The sequence below is a fragment of the Geotrypetes seraphini genome, chromosome 2 (genome assembly GCF_902459505.1).
Source record: "Geotrypetes seraphini chromosome 2, aGeoSer1.1, whole genome shotgun sequence".
Classification (NCBI taxonomy): Eukaryota; Metazoa; Chordata; class Amphibia; order Gymnophiona; family Dermophiidae; genus Geotrypetes; species Geotrypetes seraphini.
The window spans coordinates 4856553-4878657 of NC_047085.1; the positions used below are offsets into that span (position 1 = coordinate 4856553).

Below are 22105 nucleotides of genomic sequence, written 5' to 3' on the forward strand. Positions count from 1 at the left end.
GATGGACGAAATCTCCCATTCGGTTAAAGTCTGTGCCTCTAAAGTTGAGAACCCTTGTTGCTGTGCTTGTTTTTGGGAATCCTTTTCTGAGGTTGAACCATACCATATTATGGTCGCTGGAGGCCAGTGTGTCTCCTACTGAGACTTCAGTGACACTATCTCCGTTGGTGAGGACTAGGTCTAGTAACGCCTGGTCCCTGGTGGGTTCCAATACCAATTGCTTGAGAAATGCACCCTTTATGGAGTTTAATATTCTTTTGCTGCTACCCGTAGTCGTGGAGAGTGTGTTCCAATCTGCATCTGGCATGTTGAAGACTCCTAGCATTACCGAGTCCCCGCGCAGTGTGATATTCTCTATGCCCTCGATTAATTCCATGTCTTTGTCCTCCTGTTGCCTGGGAGGTCTACATATCACACCAAGGTATAGGCATTTTTCATTCCCTCTGGCCAGATTCACCCAGAGGGATTCCCCAGTGTATCTAACATCTGTGATTCTGGTGGTTTTGATGCTTTCCTTAGTGTATAGCGCTACTCCTCCTCCCAATTTACCCACTCGGTCGCAACAAAATAGGTTGTACCCTGGTATAACCATATCCCACCCATGCGATTCCGTGAACCAGGTTTCAGATATCGCTATCACGTCAAGATCTTCTGAGGCAGAAGCCTGTTCCGGAATTTCTCAAGGCTCATTCCACTCGGTCAGGCGGCTTCTTGGGCTGAGTCTTCGCTTGTGCCTCCAGTAGATATTTGTAAGGCTGTGGTTTGCTCTTCCTTGCATTCCTTTGTCGGACACTTCTGGGTAGATGTTCAGGCGCGTTGGGACACAGTGTTCAGTGAGCGTGTTCTGGTGTCGGCCCTTTGGGGGTCCCACCTGTGATGGGGACTGCTTTGGTACGTCCTACTCGTAAAGATTAACCTCTACCGGTCTGGAGAATGCTAAAGAAGGAGAAATGAGGTTCTTACCTGCTAATTTACTTTCTTTTAGCTTCTCCAGACCGGTAGAGGTCCCCACCCTGTCTGTTGTTGTGTTGTGGCTGTTGTATGGGCAGTTTTTCTTTTTTGCTGTGGTTCTAGTATTTTATCCCAGGACAAGCAGGCAGCATATTCTCGCCTTTTTGGTAATGTCATCCACAAGGAGCCCCAACGCGGACAGCTTTTCAAGCAAACTTGATTGAAGATTTCAAGTTTGCTGATGCTGTACCACGCATGTGCATGCCTTCCCGCTCCTCTAGAGAGCGCATCCCCTCCTTGTGATCTCCAGTTCTTAGTTTTCCATGGAGCCACAAAGCTCTGTCGGTTTTTTTCTCCGTGTTTTCGTGCCTTTCTAGCACCGCGGCTTCTTGTTTTTCTCTTGGAGTCGCTGTGCGCCTTTTTGCCTTCGGGTTTTTCGTTCAGAAAAAAAAAAAAAAAAAAATTTTAAACCGTCTTTTTTTTTTGGGGGGGGGAGTTCGGCATCCGGGGGCTCCCGTGTTGCCGTGGCCGCCCGGCCTCGTTTGGCCGCGGCCGGTTTTTCCCTCTATGTCCCGGCCTCTTACCGGGTTTAAAAAGTGCATCCAGTGCGATCAGCTGCTGTCGATCACCGACCCGCATCGGTGGTGTATCTTGTGCCTGGGGGCTGACCATCCGACCGCCGCTTGCCCCAGGTGTGCTACTTTTCAGACTCGTGCCCTACGTCGTCATCAGGCCTGCATGGCTGAACTTTTTGCTGGTGAGCCCGTGGCTCCGGTCTCGGCCTCGACATCGGCCCCGATGTCGGCCTCAAAGACCTCGAAGGGATCGGACTCGACCTCGAAGACTTCGGCTCCGGGTAAGTCCCCTCTTCCTTCTTCACTCTGGCAAGGAAGCCAGCCTCGGAGTCTCCGGCCGTCCATGGTTGGAGTGCGTTCCCCCCGGCCTTGTCCAAGCCCTCCAAGCGTGCTTCTGCCTCCAGGAAATACTCATCCTCGAGGTCGCCCTCGGTGGAATGCACTGTTGCACCTGATCGACCTTCGATGGTCTCTGTGCTTGTGTTCCAGAATATGCTGCGGGCCTAGATATCCTCAGAGCTCTCCTCGGCTTTGGCCCGTTTGGTCCCGGCCTCGACCTCGCATCCGGTAGACCAGCCTGAGCGTCCTGTTGAGGCCCCTCGGGGCAAGGTGCATTGGGACTCGGCGTCTTTCTTCCTCCGACTCCTCGGGGTGGTCCTCGCCTTCGGGGCGCCCGAGGTCGAAGCGCTGTTCAGGGCTTGCCTTGACCCCGTCTCGCCGCTTAGCGAAGCGGCCCCGGAACTCCCCCCCGAGGCGGGGCAGGTCTCCGGGTGTTCGCTGGGCCGAGGCTCTCCGGGTCTCAGAGTTGTCCTTGTCCAACCCCCGATTGTTTAAGTCGCCGGCCCGGTCCGGGGCTCTGCTCCAGGGGGCCGAGGCATGCAGAGGCTCTCCCTCTGTGTCTTAAGGCGTCGCCTCGGTGGCTGACCTCGGTACCTCGGATCCCGGGGTCCTCGCCTCGGACGTTCTCGAAGCACAGGCAGTCCTCGACCCCGCCGCGTTCCTATAGTGGAGCGTCCTGGGGTTTGGGCTGTGGTGACACTGATAGGCCGCCTCACTACTCTTGGGAGGCCTCGCCCTCCTTTTTGGCGGCGTTGCAGTCTTGCTCGACAACCCCTCTGGAGGACTGGTCGGACAGTCGTCCATCTTCCTTCACGAGGAGATACTCCACCACCTGAGTTGTAACCCAGGTGCTCTCCTGCAACGACTATGCCTGGGTTACAACTCAGGTGGTGGAGTATCTCCAGTCGCTGGGCTGGGTGGTCAACTTTTCCCAGAGTTGGTTGGTCCCATCTCATCGTCTGGAGTACTTTGGGGTTCTGCTCGACACCTCTTTGGGAAAGGTCTTCCTTCCAGAGGCCCGGGTAAGCAAATTGCAATCTCCTGCAACGACTATGCCTGAATCAACCAGTCATCCAGGTAGCCGTGGCCAGACCAAAGGGAAGCACACAGAACAAATAGTGCTGACCCAAGATCGCAAAGCAAAGGAAGCGCTGATGGCAGGCCCAAATGGGAACATGCAAGTAAGCCTCCATCGGAGAAGTCAGGATCTCCCCCAGCTGAACTGCCAGAATGACAGACCACATGTCCATGTGAAAAGACAAAAATCTGAGAGCCCTGTTGACCCCTTTTTAAATCTAGGATGGGCCGAAAGGTCCCCTCCTTCTTGGGTACCTACTAAGTAAATGGTGTACCTGCTGGTGCCACACTCCTGAGGGGACACGGGAACAACTGCTTTGAGATCTAACAAGCGCTGACGGGTCTGGCGAAAGGCCAACATCTTCCATGCTGCCTGACACGGAGAGGCTAGATATGATCTAGCAGAGTGTGGGCAAACTCCAGAGTATAACCGTTACGCACCACCTCCAGGACCCACTGATCGGATGGGATCTCGGCCCACTTGGGAAAAAATGGTCGTGCAGCCGGGCATCCACCGGAACCAAAGGGGGTGCCGGCAACAAGTTATTGTGCAGGACAGGCAGCAGGGTAACTGGCGGAGGGATTCCCAGCCCCTCAACGGGCCCCCTGAAAGGACTGCATGCACTAATAAAACCGACCCCGAGAAAACCCAGAAGCCTGGAAAGTAGCAGCCCCACGCCCAGGGCAATACTTGCGGAACTCCCGCAGATGCCCACGGGCAGTGCCATCCTGAGACGCCGGACGGGCACAGTCCTCAGGCAGGCGGGGCACCTTAGAGTCTGTCAGAGTCTGAACCAACTTATCTAAGTCCTCTCCAAACAAAAAAGACCCCCGCAAGGGAAATATGGCAAGCTGAGTTTGACACGGCATCTGCCGACCAAGCACAAAGCCACAAGGTATGTCGCGCAGCCACTCCTAAAAGCCAGAGACGTAGCCAATGTCCGCACCAACTCATAGAGAACATCTGAGAGGAACGAGGAAGACATCTCAATCTTTGCCATCTCCTGATCCACCAAGGACCAGTCATCAGTCTCACGATCTAGGACACGCTCAGCCCACCGAAACACAGCGCGAGCCACCAGTCCTCCACAAATAGCCGCCTGGACCCCCAAGTTAGAGACATCAAAATTCTGCTTAAGAATGGTCTCCATAAGGCATAACCGCCCTCAACAGGCACGGTTTGCCACTTAGAAATTGCTGAGTCCACCGCGTCCACAACTGGTGACTTTAAAGTAGCCCTATCCCCCTCCGGGATGGGATACCAACGAGCCATGGCGTGCGCTAACTGAAATGGCGCCTCCTGGGTATTCCACTGCACCAGTACAATATCCTGAAAATGCTGATGCAGAGGAAAAGAGTGGGAAACAGTACGGATCCCCCTTAGAAGAGGGTCCCTCACACGAGGGGTCTCTGGTGGCTTTTTCTCAAAACACAGCACCAAGGAGACCTGCTTAAAGAGGTCTGGGAGCTCATCCCTCTGAAAAAGGCGCACCAGACGCCTCGTCGCCGGAAGGCAGGAAATCGAACGCCATACCACCATTCCAGGATCGGGAGGATCCTGGAATTCCTAAAAAGGGTCCAGGTCCATAGCCAGGCCACTTTCCTCTGATCACCAATTCACAACCCAAAGAACTCGCGAGCACTTGGACGAGGGAGGAGGAAGAGGGGATGCCAAAGGAGAAGAGGGAGGCAAAGCCACAGGGAGTGCAGAGGGAACCCTCCCCCCGAAACCCCCCAGGCGCACATTGGACCCCCAGCCACCTGAAAATAGGCTCTGCACAAAGAAAAATGTAGAAAAAAGCCCCAGGGGTCCCATGGGACTCCCTGCCACAGCAGGGAACCCAGTTGAAACCCCCTGTTTTTCCAATACAGGGGGAAGGTCAACTGAGGTTGCAGACAAAATGGAGAGGCCAGACTGAGAAAATGGCGAAGTTCCCACCAAAAACAACCCCTCTTGGGCCTGTAGCGGCTAAAGCAGGCAAGGGGGCAACAGCTGATAGAAAAATCAGCTGAGAGGGAATCCTTTGTACCCTGACCGTCGGCGGTCAAGGGAATCCCTCTGTGGGCACTCCCCACTGCTCCCTGCCAACTCGCGAGGCACTATCGGCGGGGAGCTCTGGGTGCCTGCAGCAGCTCCAATGGTGCTCCACCACCGCACCGGCCCTAATAGCAGTTTTCAGACCAGCCGCGAGTGCCTCGTGTCTGGACCAAATTGTGTCCCACTCCCCCAGAGAAGGGCTCAATTGCTCCATACATGACCTAGCTAGATTTAAAGTGCGTCAAGAGGGGGGCGTGGCTAGGCAGCACACAAGATGGAGGTGCAACCGCGGCGCTCCTAACTCGGGCAACAGATAGAAAATTGTAAGATATCTTTATTCCTTGAAGTTGTGATAATAAGTTGCTTATCATAGCTAACACGTGGAAAGAAAATATTGAAACAGCTTTCGTGGCAGGAGGGATGGCGACACCATCAAAAGAGCCTCTTCTGGTGGAAGCAACGGACGTGTCAGACAAAAACGAAATAATGATGGAACTACGGAGCATTAAACAAATGCTTCAAGACAACGCAAACAGAATTACTGAAGTAAAGGAAGAAGTGTTGAATTTAAACAGGCAAATGGAAGTTGCCAATCAGAGAATGTCGCTATTAGAAAACAAAATGGAACAGATGAAACTGAACACGAAGCAATGTAAAAATGACAATCAAACTATCAAAGAAATGAAGAAACAACTTGAAGACTTCGAGAATAGAAGAAGGAGAAAGAATGTGAAATTATTGGACTAGCTGAAGGTTTGGAAGGGGGGAATGCTATACAATTTTTAGAAAAACTTCTACCAAAATTAGAAACATAGAAAATGACGGCAGAAAAGGGCCACGGCCCATCTAGTCTGCCCACACTAATGTCCCACCCCTAATTACATTCATGAAGAGATCCCACATGCCAATCCCATCTTTTCTAAAAATCTGGCACGCTGCTTGCCTCAATTACCTGTTGTGGAAGATTATTCCAGTGATCAACCACCCTTTCAGTGAAGAAATATTTTCTGATGTAGCCATGAAATTTCCTATCCCTGATTTTCAACGGATGCCCTCTTGTTGCCGTGGGTCCTTTAAGGAAAAAGAGATCCTCTTCCACCTCGATACGGCCTGTGACATATTAGAACGTCTCGATCATGTCTCCCCTCTCTCTGCGTTCCTCGAGTGAGTACAGCTGCAACTTACCCAGTCGTTCCTCATATGGGAGATCCTTGAGTCCTGAGACCATCCCGGTGGCCATTCGCTGAACCGACTCAACTCTCCGCACATCTTTTTGATAATGCGGCCTCCAGAATTGTACACAGTATTCCAGATGGGGTCTCACCATGGATCTGTAAAACGGCATTATGACCTCGGGGTTACGGCTGACGAAACTTCTACGGATACAGCCCATGATTTGTCTAGCCCTGGATGAAGCTTTCTCCACTTGATTGGCAGTCTTCATGTCTTCGCTAATGATCACCACCAAGTCACGTTCTGCTACAGTCCTTGCTAGGATCTCACCATTTAGGGTGTAAGTCCTAAATGGATTTTTGCCGCCAAGGTGCATGATCTTGCATTTTTTGGCATTGAAACTTAGTTGCCAAGTATTTGACCAATGCTCCAGCAGGAGTAGGTCCTGCTTCATACTGTCGAGCATTGAGCTTTTGTCGGGCACTGTGCTTTCATCTGTTGTGCAGTTGCCTACCATGTTGCATAGTTTGGCGTCATCGGCAAATAATGTAATTTTACCTCGAAGCCCCTCAGCCAAGTCTCTTACAAAGATGTTAAATAGGATTGGGCCCAAGACCGAGCCCTGCGGCACTCCGCTGATCACCTCCGTCGTATCGGAGAGGGTACCGTTTACCACTACCCTCTGAAGTCTACCTCTAAGCCATTCCCTAACCCATGCGGTTAATGTTTCATGCAGTCCTATCAAACCCATCTTGCTCAATAACCTGCGGTGTGGGACACTATCAAACGCTTTGCTGAAGTCCAAGTACACGATGTCCAGGGACTCCCCTATATCCAGCTTTCTTGTTACCCAGTCAAAGAAGCTGATCAGATTTGATTGGCAGGACCTTCCCTTCGTAAAACCATGTTGATGGGGATCTCGTAGATTCTCCTCGTTCAGGATCGTATCCAATTGGCGTTTGATTAGTGTTTTCATAAGTTTACTCACTATCGATGTGAGACTCACCGGTCTATAAATTCTCAGCCTCGATCCTGCATCCCTTTTTGTGGAGTGGAATGACGTTAGCCATTTTCCAATCCAACGGGACTCTTCCTGTACTTAGGGAAAGATTGAAGAGCGCTGATAACGGTTCCGCCAGGACGTCACTCAATTCCCTGAGCACCCTGGGGTGTAGTTTGTCCGGTCCCATAGCTTTGTTCACCTTGAGTCTTGATAGCTCCTCGTAGACACTGCTGGGCGTAAACTCTAAATTTCGAAACGGGTCTTCTGAGTTTTCCCTCGTCGGCAGCTGAGGGCCGGATCCCAGCACCTCGCAAGTGAAGACCGAGCAGAAGTATTCATTTAAAAGATTGGCTTTGTCGGAGTCCGATTCTACATAGTTCCCGTCGGGTTTCCTAAGGCGTACTATCCCATCTGTGTTTCTTTTTCTGTCACTAATATACCGGAAGAAGGATTAATCGCCCTTCTTGATGTTCTTCGCAAGGTTCTCCTCCATTCGGAGTTTGGCCTCCCTGACTGCCGTTTTGACCGCTTTTGACTTGGCCAGATAGTCTTCCTTGGATTCTCGCTTCCCTAATTGTTTGTAGATGATGAATGCTCTTTTCTTCTTTTTTATGGAGGTCTGAGATCTCTACAGAGAACCACTGTGGTCTATTGTTTCTTCGCCGTTTACTTACTGATTTGACGTAGCGGTTGGTTGCTCTCCTGAGGTTTCACTAAGTCAAGCACTACAGTCTTCCTTCGACTGGCCTTTCCTGAGGTTGAACCATATCATTATTACATTTAAATTCAAAACATCCCCTAGAAATAGAACGAGCACACAGGATTCCATCAAAATGGTCAGCTAGCCAACTGAAGTCAAGGCCTTTAATTTTCAAGCTCTTACCATTCCAGCAGGCCTTAGGGATATTAAATTTGGCTAAAGCCGACAGAAACTTAAATTATAAAGGTTACAAGTTGCTGTTTTTTGCCAGATTTCGCAAAAAATACGGCAAACACACGAAAGCAATTCCTCATGTTAAGACCTCAAATGAAAGAAAAGGGGCTCACCTATGGCTTGTACTACCCCGCAAAAATGAGAGTGACAAGTGGGAATAAGTCCGTATATTTTGAAGATCCGGAAAAGTTTAGACTTTTTGTCAAATTCTGAGCCAATGGGGTTAATAATCAAAAAAAGCGTTTAAGTCCCCTTTTGGCCTAAGTCCTTAAATGTTCAAAGCAGAAGCAGGGAAAGTGTCCATAACAAAAACAAACGTCCTTGTTTTGATTATGGCCTGCCTCTACTAAACGCCCAGATCACCACTACGGCTAAAAGTACACCCCCATGACGTCTACACTTTTTGGCCATAATGAACCAAAAAAACGCCTAAGCCCCAAACATCCAACAGAAGGGCTTTTAGGCGAAGGAGGAGCCAGTCCTTCGCCTAAAAGCTGGATTCTGTAACCGGTGTCTGTCAAAAACAACACCGGTTACAGAACACCCCCCCCCCCCAATGATCCAGGCAGGAGGGTGCCTAAGCCCTCCTGCCATGTCGAACCGCAACCCCCCCCCCCCGACAACATTGGGGCAAGAAGGAGCTCAAGTCCTCTTGCCCCGTCCAACACGCGACCCCCCAAAATCGGGGCAAGAGGGAGCCCAAGCCCTCTTGCCCCGCCGATTAACATCGGGCCAGGAGAGAGCCCAAGCTCTCCTGGCCCCAGCGACCATCCCCCCATGACTGGATTGGGCCAGGAGGGAGCCCAAGCCCTCCTGGCCCCGGCGACCCCCTACCCCTCACTACATTATTGGCAGGAGAGATCCCAGGTCCTCCTGCCCTCGACGCAACCCCCCTCCCAACAACCGCCCCCCCCAGAACCCCTGATTGCCCCCCCCGCTGACCCGCAACCCCCTCGGCCGACCCCATGACCCCCCCACCCCCCTTCCCCGTACCTTTTAAAGTTGGCCGGACAGACAGGTGTCAAACTCGCCCGTCCAGCAGGCAGCCGACGCCAGAATGAGCCCGGATTGGCCCAGCAGTCCCAAAGCCCCGCCTATAGGTGGGGCCTAAGGCGCCTGGGCCAATCAGAATAGGGCCTAAGGCTCCCGGGCCTATCCTGATTGGCCAGATGCCTTAGGCCCCACTTGTGGGCGGGGCTTTGGGACGGCTGGGCCAATCCAGGCTGCCTGCTGGACGGGCAGGTTTGGCATCCGTCTGTCTGGCCAACTTTAAAAGGGAAGGGGGGTAGAGGTGGGGGGTCACGGGTCGGCGGTCAGGGGTTCTGGGGGGGCGTTCGTTGGGGTGAGGGGAGTTGTGTCGAGGGCAGGAGGGCCTGGGATCCCTCCTGCCCGTAACGTAATGGGGGATGGGAGGTAGGGGGTCACTGGGGCCAGGAGAGCTTGGGCAATAAGAAATATTCATTCAGGAAATGGAAAAAGGACAAAACTGAGGACAACTGGAAAGAGCACAGGAAGTATCAAAAAGAATGTCACCGTGTGGTTCGAAAAGCCAAAAGAGAGTATGAAGAGAGGCTAGCCAGGGAAGCTCGAAATTTCAAACCTTTCTTTAGATATGTTATAGGGAAGCAGCCAGCCAGGGAAGAGGTGGGACCGCTGGACGATGGAGACAGGAAGGGAGTGGTGAAGGAAGAGAAAGAAGTAGTAGAAAGACTTAACATGTTCTTTTCGTCTGTGTTTACAAATGAAGACACATCCAACATACCGGAACCTGAGCAAATCTTCAAGGGAGATCAAGCAGAAAAATTAACATCCATGGAAGTGAGCCTGGAAGACGTACGCAGGCAGCTAGAAAAACTAAAAACTGACAAATCCCCGGGTCCGGACGGAATCCATCCAAGGGTTCTGAAGGAACTAAAGGAGGAGATAGCGGAACTACTGCAGCAAATTTGCAATCTATCCCTGAAAACAGGCGTGATCCCAGAGGACTGGAAGATAGCCAATGTTACGCCCATCTTTAAAAAGGGATCAAGAGGTGACCCGGGCAACTACAGACCGGTGAGTCTGACCTCAGTTCCAGGTAAAATGGTGGAAGCACTTATAAAAGACAACATTGATGAACATTTTGAAAGAAACAAACTTCTGACAACCAGTCAACATGGTTTCAGCAAGGGGAGATCGTGCCTAACTAACTTATTGCACTTCTTTGAAGGAATTAACAAACGGATGGACAGAGGTGACCCCATAGACATCATATATCTAGACTTCCAAAAAGCCTTTGACAAAGTACCCCACGAACGCCTACTTTGAAAACTGAAGAACCATGGGGTGGAAGGAGATGTACATAGATGGATCAGAAACTGGTTAGCGGGTAGGAAACAGAGGGTGGGAGTGAAGGGCCACTACTCGGACTGGAGGAGGGTCACGAGTGGTGTCCCGCAGGGCTCAGTGCTTGGGCCGTTGCTATTTAATATATTCATAAATGATCTAGAAACAGGGACGAAGTGTGAGATAATTAAATTTGCGGACGACACAAAACTATTTAGTGGAGCTCGGACTAAAGAGGACTGCGAAAAATTGCAAAGAGACTTGAACAAACTAGGGGAATGGGCGACGAGATGGCAGATGAAGTTCAACGTTGAGAAATGTAAAGTACTACATGTGGGTAGCAGAAACCCAAGGTGCAGCTATACGATGGGAGGGATATTATTGAAGGAGAGTACCCAAGAAAGGGACTTGGGGGTAATGGTGGACATGACAATGAAGCCGACGGCACAGTGCGCAGCTGCCGCTAAGAAGGCGAATAGAATGCTAGGCATAATCAAGAAGGGTATTACAACCAGAACAAAAGAAGTTATCCTGCCGTTGTATCGGGCGATGGTACGTCCTCATCTGGAGTACTGCGTCCAATATTGGTCGCCGTACCTTAAGAAAGATATGGCGTTACTCGAGAGGGTTCAGAGAAGAGCGACACGTCTAATAAAAGAGATAGAAAACCTTTCATATGCTGAGAGATTAGAAAAACTGGGACTCTTTTCCCTGGAGAAGAGGAGACTTAGAGGGGATATGATAGAGACTTACAAGATCATGAAGGGCATAGAGAGAGTGGAGAGGGACATATTCTTCAAACTTTCGAATAATAAAAGAACAAGAGGGCATTCGGAAAAGTTGAAAGGGGACAGATTCAGAACGAATGCTAGGAAGTTCTTCTTTACCCAACATGTGGTGGACACCTGGAATGCGCTTCCAGAGGACGTAATAGGGCAGAGTACGGTACTGGGGTTCAATAAAGGATTGGACAATTTCCTGTTGGAAAAGGGGATAGAGGGGTATAGATAGAGGATTACAGTCCAGGTCCTGGACCTGATGGGCCACCGCGTGTGCGGACTGCTGGGCACGATGGACCTCTGGTCTGACCCAGCGGAGGCACTGCTTATGTTCTTATGTTCTCTACTGGAACTGCCGCGACCCGCGGCAGGAGAGATAGGGCATCTCTCCTGCCGCGGGTCGCAGCAGTTCGGGTAGAGGAGTGATGGCATCGCGGTAGGGGTGATGAGGCATCTCTCCTGCCGCGATGCTTGCGGTGGAGGTGTAGGCAGGTTGTGTTTTCGGCACTTAGACGTGTTTTGACTTGGTCTATGTCAAAAACGTATAAGTGCCGACTAGGCAACCTGCCTAAGGTTTTGGTTATACCTGTTGTACGCCTAGGTGTAGGTCGGCCCCCTCCCGTCCACCGCCCGCCCTTTCCCCTCCTCTAAACACGCCTCTTTTCTCTCTGTGCATCTAGAGGCAGGGGAAAGGCCTAAGTTGGTTTTAGATACGTCTAAAAACCAGCTTTGTTTATGGGTACTTGGACGATCAGGCGTTTTGATTGTCCAAGTAGCCATTTAGGACACTTTTTAGACGTTTTTTTCTTTTGATTATGCCCCTCAATGTCTATTTAAATGGATTTGCTTTAATAACCTTGACATTACAATATTTCTTGGCTTCTGGACAAGTTAAATGAAGAGGATGATGGAGTTTTGAAAATCTAACAAGAAGAGGAAAAGAAAAGGGAGGAAGAAAAAAAAATATTCAACAATATAAACACCGGAGAAAACAAGTACTATTGACTTTTACAATATTGAAATTGACATTAAAACATTTAATAATAATAATAACAACTTTATTCTTGTATACAAGTAGGTAAAAGTAGAGAAACACTGTTTCTTCATTCTGGAATGGTCACAACAACAACAAAAAAAAATTCAAGATTGTTGACAGTGTGACTCAAATCGTCAAAAAAAAAAAATTTCAATATGGTCAGCCTGTGTTTCTTGGAGGAGTCTCTTAAGAATTCTCATATATAAGTTGTTAGTAACCTAAATTTTATCTTCTAAACTTAGAATAATATTAATATTTTCTAAAGAAGGGAACTTGTTCGCTTAGGATTTTAAAATTTCTTACAAAGACTTGATTGGACTTATTGAGAAGAATTTAATGTATACAGAAATATGAGTTGATTCTGGGGTCAGTGTTATGAATTGTCTGACATATTGTGCATTGACATGTTTTTATTGAAATTAGTTATTGGTTAAAGATGATTGAGAATATAGTGTTAATAACAAAGGTCATATGAATTCATGCACATGTATAAGGATGAACTTATACTAGATGTATTTGATATTAATTTAGAGGGGTAAAGGATAAAGTGATGAAATTCAAAGAAGAAAATATAGATTGATATTGGTGATTAAGTGCTGATTTTCCAGAAAAAAAAAAAAAAAAAGAAGATTTAGTTTATAAATTTACTAAGTTAAATATAAAAGCTTATTTGGTCAGTAATTTTTAAAATAGAGAACACTTATTTTTTATTGGAATTTGATTAAGATTCATTTTCTATTTTGATATAGATTATGTTTAGAACATATTACTAATAATAATCCTTGATGAAACTAAACTATAAATTATAAACTTGTGGATATGTCGAGTTTAAAATAGTTAGTCGATACATGTTAGAGGGAAGATATAGAAAAGAGAAAATTAATGGGAAAATGAATGTTTGATGAACTTATTTACTGATATATATATATATAAAGAAATTGATGCTTGTTAAGAAATATTCAACAATATATTTAATATGAAAAGAAATAGTTAAGACTTTTTGGAAAAGTTTCTTTAAAAAAATTGAATAAGTAGAATTTTTTATTCTCATATGGGTTGGTAATGAGGAAAAATTTCATATTACGATATTAAAGTATAAGTTTATTAATTTAAAGTCCTGATAGGGGAAGAAAAAGATATAAATTGCCTGGGGGAGGGGTAGTAATGATTGCTAATCCTATCTGTGTTCCAAGGCAGTCATTTTATTTGGGGGGAGGGAAGAGGGAGGGGGTTTTCTTAAATATGGGTTTGGATGTAATGGAAGATATTTGGATGCATTGGAAGTATGATTCATTTGAAATATTTGATGGTTTGTGGCATCTCTTATAGTCCCTTTTTACTACAATATTAAAATGGAGTTGAAAATTTTTTTGTTAAATGTTAATGGCCTCAATCATCCAATAAAGAAAAAGAAAATACTTTCCTTTTTGAAACAACAAAATGCAGATATATACTATATTCAAGAGGCACACTTGACGGCCATAGAAGCTAAAAAACTGGAAGATGGTTGTGTAAAGCATTGTTTTTTTGCCCCGGCGATAGGGAAAAAGGCAGGGGTAGCCATTTTGGTGAATAAAAAATGCTCAGCTACGTTTAAAATGATGGATTCAGATCCTTTAGGAAGAAGGGTACATGTAGAAATGAGCCTGAGAAATACTATCTTGGCGCTATTTAATGTATATGCCCCAAATTCACAGCAAAGTGAATTTTTCAAAACTCTGCAACAGTTAATACTACCACTGGCCACTTCTATTTTAGTAGTGGCAGGGGATTTTAACGCTGTTATGGATCCATTGATTGATAAAAAAAAACCTAGTAAAATTATGAAATCATTAGGATTAGTTAATTTTGTACAATCGTGATTTGAAAGATATATGGCGGATACTTCATTTTAATGAACGGGAATTTTCTTATTGTTCTCAGGTTCACAAATCCTTTTCAAGAATAGATTATATTTTCGTTTCAAGCCAGTTAAGTCAGCAAGTAACACAAGCCTCCATAGATCCAATTATTTTGTCTGATCATGGAGGGGTGTGGATTGAATTTAAACTTGCTGAACAGGAAAATGGCAGATTATTATGGATATTCGATAATATCGATAATAGAGGATTCAAATTTTCTTGAAGAATTCCAATTAAAAATGAATTAATTTTTCCAAATTAATGAGTCAAAAGAAATATTAGTGGTGACTTTATGGGATGCTTTTAAGGCCACTATGAGAGGTCAAATTATTTCATATTCAGGAAGCAGCTTAAAAAACAATTTTATAATTTGGAACAGGAAATTAAGATTTTAGAGTCAAAATTGGAACAAACTACTCTACAGGCTCTTTTAAAAGAAAATGTAAATATAATGATTTCTTCACAATTTGTAAGGAAAGATTTGTTTTCTCAACAGACCATGTATTATGGAAGCACAAATAAGGTGGGAAGATTATTGGCAAATTATCTTAAAGCAAAGAAAAGAAGGACAAAAATTATTGCAATAAAAGATGAAAAAGGTGCTACCCATTCTCAAATTGGACCTATTTTAAAGCAATTCTTAAATTTTTATAAAGCTTTGTATTCTTCCGAGCCTTATTCAGATAAAGAAAAAGATGGTTTAGAGTTTTTAAAATTAATTAATGGTCCAAAAATTCCAGACCATATAAAAAGAAGCTTAGAGGCGCCTATATCATTAAAAGAATTGCAGTCAGCGTTGAAGTCCCTTAGAGCTGGATCCACTCCAGGTGGAGATGGTTTCACGGTAGAGTTTTATAAAACATTTCAAAATACCCTTTTAGTTCATTTATTAAATTTATATCAGATCCAACTAACTAATGGTTGCATTACAGGTACTATGGCAGAATCTGTTACTATAGTCTTGCCGAAGCCAAATAAAGATCCCAGATTGGTTTCAAATTACAGGTCTATTTCTTTAATCAATGTAGATGTTAAACTTCTAGCCAAGACATTGGCCTTGTGCTTGGCTAAGGTTCTCTCTTTTATTATTGGTATGCACCAAACAGGATTTGTTGCTCAGAGATATTCCTCACACACCACCAGACTGGATTTTCATATGTTAAATTTAGCAAAAGCCATGAAAGATCCAGCCTGCTCTGTATCCTTAGATGCAGAAAAAGCTTTTGATAGGGTGGAATGGACCTTCATGTATGAAGCAATGGATTGGTTTGGAATAGGTTCAGGATTTATACAAATGATTCAATCCTTGTATAGTTCCCCTTCTGCTAGACTGTATATTAATAATAATCTCTCTGAAAGTTTTAGTTTGCGGAGGGGAGTTAGACAGGGATGTCCCTTGTCTCCTTTGCTTTTTGATATTGTATTAGAACCCTTGTTATTAGCTATTCAGCAGGCGAAGGAGATACAGGGTATTCGTTATTGAGATCGGGAATATAAGGTCTCTGCTTATGCAGATGATATACTGCTTCATTTGAGGAATCCTGAAACAACCATTCCATGCTTACTTGATGTAATAGAGAAATTTGGAAAATTTTCAGGATACAAAATAAATTGAACTAAATCAGAAGTTCTTCCTATTAATATTCTTTGCAGAAAAGGATTATTTGAAAAATTCTCCTTTCTATGAAAAGAGGATGGAATAAAATTTGGATGGGCAAAACTTCTAGAGTTGCCTTAGTATCTTTACAAAAAACAATTACAGAGGGAGGGGTAAATTTTCCCAATTTTTATAAGTATCATCAAGCCTATATTTTGCACCAAGGTATGTATTGGGTCCTCCCAGAGCCCACTGAAAACATCCCAGATTGGTTATGGTTGGAATGGCAACTCATTTTTCCTCTGCGATTATGCTATGTTCTCAGTATCAATGGAAATGGACCAAGCGATCTGAACAACCGCCTAATCAGGAAAAACATATCCAGACCATAGAGAACTCAAGCACACTTTATCTACCCCCCCCCCCCCAATCAAAGGCATGCAAAGCAAAAAAATATATGACGGTCTACTAGCCACCAGAGCAGCGAAAATAGACCACTACCTCTCAAATCTGCTGACCACAACGCCCAACAACAAAACATTCAGGAAAGAACTGAAAACCATACTATTCAAGAAATTTGTCAAATGATCAAACCAAACTAAATCATAGGGGACCTGACTCAGGGGCTTCAAGGTAAAATAACACTATTCGCCGATGACACCAAACTATGTAACATAGTGAGCGGCTCCGATTTACACGATAGTATGACGCATGACCTGTTTTTGTTGGAACGTTGGTCATCTACCTGGCAGCTGGGCTTCAACGCCAAGAAATGCAAGGTCATGCACCTCGGCAGTAGGAATCCGTGCAGAACTTACACCTTAAACTATGTAAAAAAAAATTTATATAGCGCGCTCACGCGTATACCGCGCAAGGTTATGCACGGTTTGTAAAAACACGTATAACGCGCGCGTTATATGCGTGAAAATACGGTAATTTCTATATTAAACCTCGATTCAATATATCTAAATTTATTATCCTATCAGACCCCCAACCTCCCCCCTCCCGGATGTGCATGTTTATATGGGAAAACAATGATTACATGTTACAATATTTTGCTGATGGCTCCCAAGTCCTTGTGACTCCCATGTGCCTCAGGCCCCGCCCCCAGGAGGGACCTAAGGCTCCCGGGCCTATTCTGATTGGCCCAGGTGCCTTAGGCCCCACCAGTAGGCGGAGCTTTGGGACAGATGGGCCAATCCGGCCTCATTCCGTCGTTGGCTGCCTGCCGGACAGGCGGGTTTGGCTCCCGTCTGTCCGGCCAACTACACAAAGGTACGGGGAAGGGGGGTGGGGGTGTCGTGGGGGTCGGCCAGGTGGGGTCGCGGGTCGGCTGGGGGGGTGGTCGGAGGTTCTTGGGGGGGCGGTCGTTGGGGGGAGAGGGGTTTGCGTCGAGGGCAGGAGGGCCTGGGATCCCTCCTGCCGTAATGTAGTGCGGGGTGGGGGTAGGGGGTCGCCGTGGCCAGGAGGGTTTGGGCTCCCTCCTGGCCCGATATTGTCGGGGAGTTGGGGAGTCGGCGGGGCAAGAGAGCTTGGGCTCCCTTTTGCCCCGATCGTGTCGGGGGGCAAGAGGGCTTGAGCTCCCTCTTGCCCCGATCGTGTCGGGGGTGCTGCGGTTGGCTGGGGCAAGAGGGCTTGAGCTCCCTCTTGCCCCGATTGTGTTGGGGAGTCGGCGGGGCAAGAGGGATTGACGTTAGAGAAAGGGCGAACCGCTGGAAGAGGAAGCAGCGCAGGCGCAGGGCTCACGGAAGGGCCGGGACCGCCAAGAGAAAGCAGCAGGACACCGGTAGGAGCTTCTACATGATAGGGGGGGGGGTCGGGAGGCTGTGGGGGTGCGAGCGGTCCTTCAGGGTGGGGGTGCGGGTGGGAGTGCATGCGAGCGGTCCTTCGGGGTGGGGGTGCGAGCAGTCCTGCGGGGGGGTGAATCGGACGTCCAGGGGGGGCATCAGGCTTTCAGGGTGGGGACAGGACTTCAAGGGGGAGAGGAGAGTCGGGGCGGGCGAAAGGAGAGTCGGGGTGGCCAGAGGAGAGTCAGGGTGGGCGAAAGGAGAGTCGGGCAGCATGCGCGGTATATAAAAATTTCTGTACATAAATTTGTGTTTTCCGCGCGCTATACCCGTGTGCGCGTTTTACACGGGTGCGCGTTATCTATGTGAAAATACGGTATATGTTGGATGTTGTGATTGTTTAGGAGGGAGGGGGGATTAATTCTGAAATAGATATTAATAGAATATTAAGTGTGGTATTGAAGTATAAAATGTTGTATTTATTGTTACACTTATTGTAAGTTTTGAAAATAATAAAGAATTGGAAAAAAAAAATAAAGTGCCTCAAGATTTTTTTTTTTAACAGACTCCACAGGTTCTCAAAGCAATATGCCTTGCTTGATTTAGGGGGCAAGGAATACTGCTGAGGCTTCTCTAAAAAAATGTGGGGAGGTGAAGGAAATGGGGGGAGGGACCCCGCTCGAGACCTGCTGGGTTTGACACCCCTGAGGACGGATGGACTCCCAAACAGGGCCCACCCAAGCTCAATCCAGCCAAAAACAGGGACTAGAAACCCCTAAACAAATTCCAACAGCCCTACCAAGGGAGATGGGTACAGCTCACTCACACCTGCTGGAGACTGAAAGAAGGCTGATAGGAATAGAGGAAGGTATCTCTTATGTACTATTCCACTGTTTTGTTTTCAGTCTCCACCTGCTGGTCATGATTGGGATATATACCCACTCGTAAAGATTAACCTCTACCGGTCTGGAGAGTGCTAAAGAAGTAGCTGTTGAACTTATTACAGGCTATAAGAAAAGGGACTACATCATCCAGGTGCAAGATGTAGAAATAACTGAAATGATAATTGGAAAAGCCCATTTCTAAACTGTCTAAAGGCAACTCCTGGGACGTAACGAGGAGCCAACGATGACCTCCTTGTACTTATAACTATGACCTAACTGTACTAATAGTTGTACTGATCTACTTGTACTAGCAATGTCCATGTCAAGCTGTCCACTGTAACTTCCTGGGTAACTGACCCAACCTCCTGTAATCTAATCCAACCTTGAACAGAAAACCTGGTTAACATAATAACTGGTCACTAGATACATAGCCCCCCATATTCAACAGGTCAGAAACAGCCATTGACTGATTCAACAGTGTTTTTTGCGGTTAACCACAAATATTTCATTATCCCCCACTGAATATTCACGATTAGCGCCTACAACTAAACTGGCTGTCGGGTGGCTTAGCCAATTAGGCATGGATATTCAGAGCCAGACTGGGTATGACTGGAGGTTAAGTCAGACTGCATAAATATTGACTATAGGCTTAACTGATTAAGTGTTTAGTGGACAAAAACCAGCCAGAAACGGCCCAGCATTGAACGTCTGCACTAATGTAGTTTCTCTGATTAAAAGCTGATCAACTTGAAAGCTGAAATCTTAAAAAACAATCCAGGAATGCAAGACATTTGAAGTACAAATAAGATACCTGCAAAGAGCTCGGTTTCCCTTTGTCACCATCTCATCTCGGCTCTCTCTCCCTCCCTCTCCCCTTGAGACTTTAATTGAAATGCTTTTATGTTCCACTTACATATTCCTGATACTGCCATCTTATGCTCTTACTGTCCTGATCTGAGGAAGGTGGTTTTGGCCTCTTCAAGTTAGTCCAATAAAAAAATGGTATCATTGTATTTTCCATTTTTTGTTTTCACTTATTAAGGATTCATAAACTGGCAGGATGAATAAAGGGATTCTACGCCCACCCCCTGATCTAGAAGAAAATCACAGGATTCCACATAACTCACCTTCCGCTTTATTCTTTCTTTACGGCAAATGATCTTGCTGAGGAGAGGGGACACGACTATTTCAGACAAACCCTTACCTTTCCTGCCTCAACTATTTCATACCTGCACCTCAAAAGTAAAATACTTCTTCAGATTCTTGATAATCATCACCAGGAAGGGAAGTTTGATCCCCAATGTCTTCTTGGGATCTGCAGGGCAGGTAATGTATGTGGTGCTGAGAAGAGAAAGAAACTGCAAATAACATAGGTAGTAATGCAAGTCTCCCCTGGACTGGCCATGCTTAATCCTTCAGTGCTGATGGATATGTTAGCAAGTTTCACAGTAATTTAATGGATGTTAGTACATTTATTCAATCCAGAACGGTCTGTCCCTAACATGGCAATGCGCTATTACACATTAACCTGAACGTAATGCAGACTATTTAACAAAGATCTAACTATAGGAGAATGCACCTCTCAACACACATTAGTAAATCTAGCCCTTAGTTTAATAAGTCTAATATGAAACTAAGATTTAATAATAGTTTGGGAGACACTCCCATTTAAACCAGCATTTAACATAAAGAATGAAGGACAATAAAGACTACTTTCTCTTCCTCTCCCAGAGAGATCCTAGGTGCTGTCCCAAGCTTTCTTCAATTCAAATGCAGTTTTTATCTCCGCCATCCTTTCCAGAAGAAATATTTTCTCAGTTTACTTTCGAGTAATCCTACATCCTATTCCCCAAGAGCTTCCTTTCAACTGAAAGAGACTCGCCTCATGCGCATTTACGCCATGTAGGTATTGAAATGTCTCTGCAGAAATTAAATTGTTGATAACATTTTAGAAGTTGTTTAGATATTTTTGTTATCAGCCAGCGGTGGAAGCACCCACAAGAGACAGTCATTTAATCAAAATGGTGGCGAAAAAAGCCTCAAGAATAATTATGGAAATGCGGCAATCCACAGAGGATTTCAAGCTCCACTAATGCAAAATGCAACTTTCTAACTGGGAACAAAATCCACCACTGTGCACAGGGAACAAAAAAACAAATGCTACTTAGCTTAGTACACTGGCATGCTCTCTCTCACTTCTGCATAGTTGTTACTCAGCGCACCTCCACAAAACTGTCATGGCCAACGTTATAATCCCCAACAAGATTCTAGCGGTTAAGGGCACACATGAAAAGTATTAGTCGGGGGTCATGGGGCACTACAGCAGTGACTACAGGAAGCTGAGCATTTCACTAAAAGCAGTGAGTGAGGATTGAATTGATTTTGCTGTGGTTATTTGGCTGTTTGGAGTTAGCTCAAGTGAAGTTTTGACGTTTCCGCCATGCACCTCACCTGACATTAGTGCCTTCCACCTCCAGCACCAGCGACTGGATGTCATTGTCTGTGATCCTCTTGATGTGGCCGTTCCTGACCTGTAAGAGAAAGTGTTCATGAGAGACAAGGCAAACTTGAGACCACACAAGCCCAATTAGCACGCACCAAATTCATAGGGTCAAGGGTCAGCAATTTGATACAACTAAAACAGTTTAGATTTATAGGGTGGGCCAAACGTAGGTACACAGTATTTATTCATTATTTCTTTTTATTGTACAAGTGACACCAATGCCATTACATCGTTTGCTTTTACTTGATTATTGTTCAATACTATATTATACTTATTCAATACCTGTACAATAAAAAGATATAATGAATGAATACTGTTTACCTACTTATCCCAGGACAAGCAGGCATATCTTCTCACTGATGGGCGACGTCACCACGGAGCCCTCGGTACGGACCACTCTTAAGAACTTAGAAAGTTCTTGATGCCCGCACCGCGCATGCGCGAGTGCCTTCCCACCTGGAGGCGCGCGGTCCGTCAGTTATTTCGTTTCCGCAGAGCTAGTCAGTTGCTCTTTTTTGACTTGCGTCTTTTTCACTGCCTTCTCGCTCGCGCAGTACTTCTTTTTTCTTAGGATTTAATCATTTCTTTTTCTTTTACTTATATTTTAAAAAAAATATTTTTTTTTAACTTTTTCACTTTTACACAAGCGGCCTGGCGGAGCCTCTTTTCAGCCTCGAGCCTCAACCTTCGACTTGGCTGAGGACATTTTCCCTTCGATGTCATGACCATCTACAGGGTTTAAGAAGTGCAGACTGTGTAATCGGCTGATTTCCTTCACGGACCCGCATCGCAGGTACCTTCAGTGCCTCGGGCCGGACCATAAGGCTGAATTCTGTTCTCATTGTTCTTCTCTTCAGAAAAGGACACTTCGAAACCGACAAATCCAGCAGCGATTATTATTTGGGCCCGCTATGGAAGGAGACTTGGTATCGGTACCAGCGTCGGAGTCTATGCCAAAGTCGACTTCGCACCATTCGACATCACAGGATTCTCCCTCGGTGTCCGTGAGTAAGCTGGCTAAGAAGCCTTCTTCCCTTTCAGATCCTCAGGTCATTACTGCAGTGAGTCAAGTCCTGCCGACCTTGAGGCGTGCTAAAAAACGCTCGGCTCCGATAAAGGCGAGTGCCTCGTCATCGGCCTCCTCATCTCCGGAGCGCAGAGCGGCACCTAAAGTACCGAGGAAAAAGCAAGTGGTACCAGTGC

The 22105-nt window shown here is 46.2% G+C and overlaps 1 protein-coding gene across 2 annotated transcripts in view; it reads right to left on the reverse strand.

Moving 5' to 3' along the window:
• Window positions 1–22105, reverse strand: part of LOC117356031 (cilia- and flagella-associated protein 20) — an 87149-nt gene that overhangs the window by 34959 nt on the left and 30085 nt on the right. For both annotated transcript variants that reach the window (XM_033935280.1, XM_033935281.1), the window contains exons 2-3: window positions 20851–20930; window positions 19629–19740 (exon numbers count right to left, since the gene is read on the reverse strand). In XM_033935280.1, the coding sequence (XP_033791171.1) occupies window positions 19629–19740; window positions 20851–20930 (192 nt within the window). The remainder of the gene's footprint in view (window positions 1–19628; window positions 19741–20850; window positions 20931–22105) is intronic.